The sequence below is a fragment of the Gasterosteus aculeatus genome, chromosome 13 (genome assembly GCF_964276395.1).
Source record: "Gasterosteus aculeatus chromosome 13, fGasAcu3.hap1.1, whole genome shotgun sequence".
Lineage (NCBI taxonomy): Eukaryota > Metazoa > Chordata > Actinopteri > Perciformes > Gasterosteidae > Gasterosteus > Gasterosteus aculeatus.
Genome location: NC_135701.1, coordinates 10,540,825 through 10,547,169, shown reverse-complemented (window position 1 = coordinate 10,547,169; position 6,345 = coordinate 10,540,825). Strand labels below are relative to the sequence as shown.

The 6,345-nt window shown below is 47.1% G+C and overlaps 1 protein-coding gene across 1 annotated transcript; it reads right to left on the bottom strand.

Annotated features, from left to right (window-relative positions):
- Window positions 1-62: 62 nt before the first annotated feature.
- Window positions 63-5,551, bottom strand: pik3ip1 (phosphoinositide-3-kinase interacting protein 1). The gene is made up of 6 exons (XM_040194779.2): window positions 4,724-5,551; window positions 4,404-4,532; window positions 3,947-4,063; window positions 2,612-2,791; window positions 2,400-2,478; window positions 63-1,659 (listed from the first exon to the last, which is right to left on the bottom strand). Exons 1-6 carry the CDS (start codon window positions 4,833-4,835, stop codon window positions 1,443-1,445), a joined length of 834 nt encoding a protein of 277 aa, XP_040050713.2. The 5' UTR covers window positions 4,836-5,551; the 3' UTR covers window positions 63-1,442.
- Window positions 5,552-6,345: the final 794 nt, after the last annotated feature.

Here is a 6,345-nt window from a genome sequence, read left to right as displayed (position 1 = left end):
TATGCAGTATTATGTTGTTCTCCCGTTATCATTTCTTATTTATTGATTACAATACATTGAGGTGTCTGTGCTTGATGTTTTATTTCAATACCAGCAGTGAAAATCTGCATTTATACAAGTACTCATTTCAAATACTGAACAGTCATTTGAACATGTTGCATATATGAAGAAAAAATAATACAATTGGGACAAACACATGAAATAATGGAGCAGCAGTGGATCCAGCATTAATCACAAAACAAGATCATGTGGAGTGACAGAGTTGTAACAAACAAACTTGCAATACACTGGGAAGTAACGGCACGTCACGTGCAACTAAATCGTGCATGATTATATTTCCATGAAGGTATATTCTAAAATATGTAATTCAATCAGTAGTTCCACTTTTAAAGATGCAAAGATATGGCCTCTGAAGACAAGCATACAGCAGGTATGCATGTGCATGCACTGGCGTGTTTAAAAGGAACAGCAAAGCGTTCGTGATGTTTCTATTCTACTCCATCTCTCTCTCTCCTAAAGCGTCCCATGCGCAACTCAAATGTCAGAATGTAAACACCCGGCCTCCTCATCCTAACGCGCTCTGCAAAGACACCTCTCTGACTCGTCCTGAGGACCACCTGTCTCTCAGGAACACTCCCTGTCACTCCTTAACCCGTGGAAGCAAAGGGCAGGTCCGCTCTCCCATCCGCCGATGACGTGACCGCCCGTCATGTTTTGTTGGGTATAAAGGGGACAATAAATCCATCTGGGTTAAAAAGGAAGAAATACATTCAGGAGCATTATGCTGAGGCCGAGTTGGAGGCCTTCTCTTGTTCTTAGTGGGCCAGTTTTACCTAATTTTCCCTCATCCTGTCCCAGGAGGAGGATATTTCTGGACTCCCGTGTCTCACCTAGACAAAGCATTCTTTTTTACATAAAAGTTTCTTCTCTGCGTCTCCTTCGGCCCAATCAACAGGTGAATAAAAATGAAACCTCCGGTGGAGGACACCGTCTCCACATGGACATCTAAAATAAAAAGGCCATGAGCCGCCATTCCAAACGAACTGGTTTCATCGCACGCTAATACAAACACTAGCAAGTCCATAAGATGAGATGTTCAGACGGTTCCTTTTACGGGGCATGACCGTATTTTCTTGGCTATCAAATGTAGCAAACGTGAAAACGAAAGACCTCATGCCATATCTTCATTGAGAACAGATCCGCCGGGAGGGTTTCAAGATGCTTGGACTGTTTCCTCTGTGTTTTTTTTAGTTTGGGCCTCTGGATTCAAAAACCAATAGAAAGGAGATACAAAGGACAGCACTCAGTCTTTGGAGCAAACACTGCTCCCCTGCTCCTTTCAAATCAGAGGTTACTCAGGGAGGCTCGAGGGGAGAAAACGAAGAAACGCTTTGGTTTACAAAAGTGTATCGCGGTCCCGCGTCTGAGGACTACAGGCCCGCTCATGCTCCGGGGGTACCGGCTTGCTGGCCCATCAGAGGGTCCCCGCCCTCTGAGTCGTCCTGGACGGGGGTCGTCTCGGGCTCCGCCGTGATCACGATGATGTTCTCGTCCACCAGCTCGCAGGTGGGGTTGGAGAAAGCCGACAGGGGCAGCGTGATCCGCTGCATCTCGCGCTCGTACACTCGCTGCTCGTGCTGCTTCTTTAGGTCCTGAGCCCTGAACACAAGCGGCACAGATTGGTCACGATCATCGGTAACGGCCCCGTCACGCGCAGGCAGTCGTGTGACCTACGGCGTGTACAAATAGGGTTGATTCTCTTTGTTCTGTGCGTGTGCCTGCTTGTGTGTTCGGGAGGCCTGCAGGGGATCTGCGTCTGCGTCCGCAGTGGAGTATAGAAATAAAGTGTGTATGCGTTACACACACTCTGGCCAGGAGACGTTTAGAGGGAAAGCTGTTCACTTTCTACGAGGTGCGCCCCTCCACTGCAGGCGAGCGCTCGCCAAAACAGCCACCACATTACCGACGGGGATGTCGCTGTAAGCTGAGGGAGCTTATAAACACGCTTCCCCCCTTTTATTCACAATCACCTCCTGAAATAGAAAGCGAAGACTGGGACACGGCTAATCAGATCTGACAGCCCCAACTCAGACCTGTGAGTGTGTTTTGTACTGAGCCAAAGGGAATCGCAACAGGGCCGTCGTTTTGCACATTACATAACTGCAGTAAATGGGCGAGTTTTGCATCCAATTCAGCCCTGTCTCTATTTCAAAGATATCAAATAATACGATGCTTAAATGTCCTGTTTCTCCCCACGCTCTGTTGTGGTAGTTGTGTAATGAATTCACTCATTCGAGACTCATTCAGGACTCGTTTCGGCTTTGTGTCTCAGTCACAACATTAGATCCTCGTCATCAAATTATTCCAAACTGCACCGAATCGATGATCTTGATACTGACCTCTTATAGAAGTAGCCGAATGTGATGCCCACTCCGAGGATGACTATGATCGCCATCATGAGAATGCCGATGACGTAGCCTGAAAGATGAAAGACGAGGAAAACGTAAAAAGGTTTAAAGAAATGAGCATTGAAACTGAGCAACTGGACATTTAGTTCATGGAGCAATAAAGACGAATTCAAAGCCCTTTTTTTGGTGTAGTAACGACATACCGAGCATGCCGAGGTCCTTCTTCTTCCTGGGTCCTGTGCGCACGCGTTGGCTGATTCCCATCACTGGCTGCACAGCAGCCACTTCCCCCTGAGAGGCCTCCGTCCCGGCCGGTTCTAAGCTCTCAGTCGGGGGAATGGTTTCTGTTGGCTTGGAGGACTCTGCCTCTTCCGCGGCTCGTTCTAAAGGACACAAATCACACCAGTGGCAGTGTAAGATAACAATTGAGTTTTAATCAGCGATGTCCTGAGTTGTGCTGTGTGTGTGCTGCCGATGGAAGCCATATCAGATAAAGCAGTGCCCGGTTGGTGGGAAATGATGAATGTACTGCCATACATCGATTTTGCGATATAATTTATGCCTTGGTATCTGTTGCTTTACTATCTGAGGGTGTATTAGAGAGTTGAGAGGATAGGATATAAATCTATGAACAGGACAGCTTCATGACTGCTGTGATTGTTATTGGACTTTTGCATTAATGTGATGAAGTACAGTCATTTTCAATGACTTGACTTAGCCTTAGAGGTGCTGTATACAAGAATAGAATTTATCATTTTCCAGGAAATCGCCTTTATCTTATTCTAAAACGAAACAATAATAATACCTGTAGTGTGGACAGAAATATGTGTGAGACATAAACCGTCTCTGCGTGCGTGACTCTTTCCCCAGGAGGTTCTGCTTGCAGCATCAACATCTGCTCTTTAACTCCTTTTCCGTTTCCTCCGCACAAGTTGTTGTTTTCAAACTCTGGAGTTAAAGGGCGTGATGTCATTAATCGAAGCAGCCAATTAGCTGCTGTCTCCGTGCAAAAGGCCTTCTCTCCCTGCCAATGAGCTGGGGTTTGGGGGGCGTGCTCAATGGCTTTCTTCAACCTGAACTTTATGACAGAGCTGCAGGGCTTTGTTATTGTGTGACTTGGTTTGGCTTCAGAGAATAGAAGGAAACAAAGGGGCAAAGTAGACAAAACTTCTCTTAGTGGCTTATCCTGCGCAGCCGACCTACTGCACACTAATACTCAACAGGGGAAAACACTTGTTGCCAGTGATCCATTTTACACATGGCTCATTTGCTGTAAATAATACAACAGAACCTTTTTGGTTTGGTTAAGCCGGCGTCTTCTCTAATTACCACATTTGCATAACTACAAACATGTACGGTTCTTAAATCCTGACAACTTCAGAGCAAGGAGAAAGTCATTGCCGGGAGTCTCTGGGATGAATGGATGAATAGTTCATTTCAGTGTTGTTTCCTTGCCAGGCATCTCGTTTTTCTTTCTGCTAATGCCAGCTGTAGTGTCCAAATGGGAACGATGATTGTTGTGTGCAGTGTTTGCTCACCTTTGCATGCGTCGACCGCACAGAACTGCCTCTGGACCGTCCCGTCTGGGCCGGCAATGTAGCACCACGGCCCCTCAGAGGAGTCGGGGTTTCGGCAGTAATTGTGATCTCCCACACCTGCGAGAGGAACGGTACAAACGGCACAGGCCTCTCACTGACACCTCCTGGAAACATGGGCCCGTCTCTGCACGTCCCAACCAGTGGGATTAATTAAACACGAACACGTCCTCATCGCTACACAAGGAGCAGGCCGCCGTGATGGCAGCTGCTATAAGAGGCTGTTAACATCTGTGCATGGAGCAATCCTCTGCATTGTGTTTGGAACAGCCTGTATTATTATACCACATACATGTCAACAAAGACGTTTGCTATTCTTGTAGAAAACTGTGTTTGTAGAGGAATAACTCAAAGGGCCATTTACTGATCTCTGTATTAAATCTACCAGAAGGTGTTTTACCCGTCTGTGAATCAGGCTGGACTCCATCGTCGTAGTCTCTGCTGGTGTTGGCCCAGTTGAGACAGGTCAGACCCGAGGAGGAGCTGTGCACCTCCCCTCTGTACTGCACACCGTTTGCGCGCGTGCAGCCTGGGAATGAAAAACAAAATAACACGTGAGCACAAACATGACGGAACGATAAACAACAACAATGTATGCGGTTTAAAGTGAATGAGAGTTCACTCAACACGTTCTTCTTCGCCACAAGTGGCCGATCCGACACAAAGAAACAGCCTTTCGTCTTTCTTTCTTCTTTTTTTTAATTTTTTTTTTTTTTTTACCTTTTTCGTGTCCATTCGCCGCGCTGCTCTCCACCATGGCCGCGCTCACGAGAACCGCGTGCACGGACAGGAGCGTCTTCAAGAGCAGACCGGAGGAACCGACCGACAACATGGTGCGATACTTTTTTCCAAGAAAAGCAACAAACAAAAAAATGTTTTTCCTTTAAATCTATTGAAGACAACGGAGACGAGGAGTCAAAGATGGAGACGAGCCTGTGCTGCGCGGGCACACTGCTCGCCGCGCCGGAGTCCCAGCCCTTGTTTTTGTCGGAGGAACCGAGGCTCTCTTCGTAAACAGCCTCCTGCGGGAGGAGGAGCTGCAGCTGCAGCGCCAACCTCAAGGTCCTAAAGGCTCCCCCCCGGCGCGCGCAACACACAACCCTGATGGCAGGCAGTGTGGTGGCGATGAAGACGTTACTCAAACGTCTCGCTCTTCTCCGGGCTGATAGCGGCTGCTCTGCTTTCCGTTTCTATTTGAGAAGAAACCGCTGTCATTGAAGTCAGGGCCCCGTGCAGCTGAAGGGTCTTATGTAAGGGCCCGGTGCTTCGGCCCAGGCTCAATATTCCTGTTTCCCAGGCTTTCCCCTCCAACACACACACACACACACACACACACACACACACACACACACACACACACACACACACACACACACACGGGCTGTTTTTGTTTTGTTTTTTTTCCGCTGGACTCGATCCAGAGGAGCAGAGCCCACAGAGAGCCATGCAGGGTGAGCGGAACTGGTCTCAGCCGGTACCGGCGGTCTGCTCGTGGCGGCGGCGGGGCTCTGTGAGTCACTCCATGTTCACTAAGCCACTTTTCACAATAGATGCCTGCCCAGTTTGCAGGCAATTACTAGAGCAAACACAAAGCATCTGCCCGGCCCTCTCAGTCACACCGCCGCTCATTCAGGGTCACAGGGGGCAGGGGCCTCTCCCAGCATGCACTTGGTGGAAGTACAAGTCCATCAGAGGGGGAATGGTGTTGTACTGAGCCAACTCTGGAGGCCCATTTCCTCCCGCTAAAAGACAAAAAGATCAGGTAAATTATGAGATTAAAAGTCAAAAGTCTTTTTTACTACAAGAAAGATCTGATTTGATATAGGAATTACATTACATGTCATTTAGCTGACGCTTTTATCCGAAGCGACTTACAATAAGTGCATTTCAACCACAGGGATACAAACTCAGAAGAGCAAGAAACAAGAAAGTGCAATTTCCTCAAATAAGCCAATTTGCAATTTGCTATCAATAAGTGGCGTTAGGAATGAAGTTGATTTCCTTGCTGCAAGGAATAGATTCCACGGCTCCCCAAACTCAAGTGACTTTTCATCTGGAGTGGAATCAACTGCATAAATCTGTGACATAGCCAAAGTTTGTTCTTATAATATTAAATGGTACTGGAATGATTGTTAGTGGACAAGAATATAACACAATGGACTAAAAGAGTAAACACATTGCTAAATGATTACAGCATTTACACTTACAGTGGCTTTGTTTCAAGCTTTGGGACATAATGCTATAAAAGATAAACATTTTATGAAGACCTCAATAGTTTGGTGCTGTAAAGCTGAGCAGTGAGCAGCATACAAAAATCTAAATGCAAACACTCCTAGAGGAAC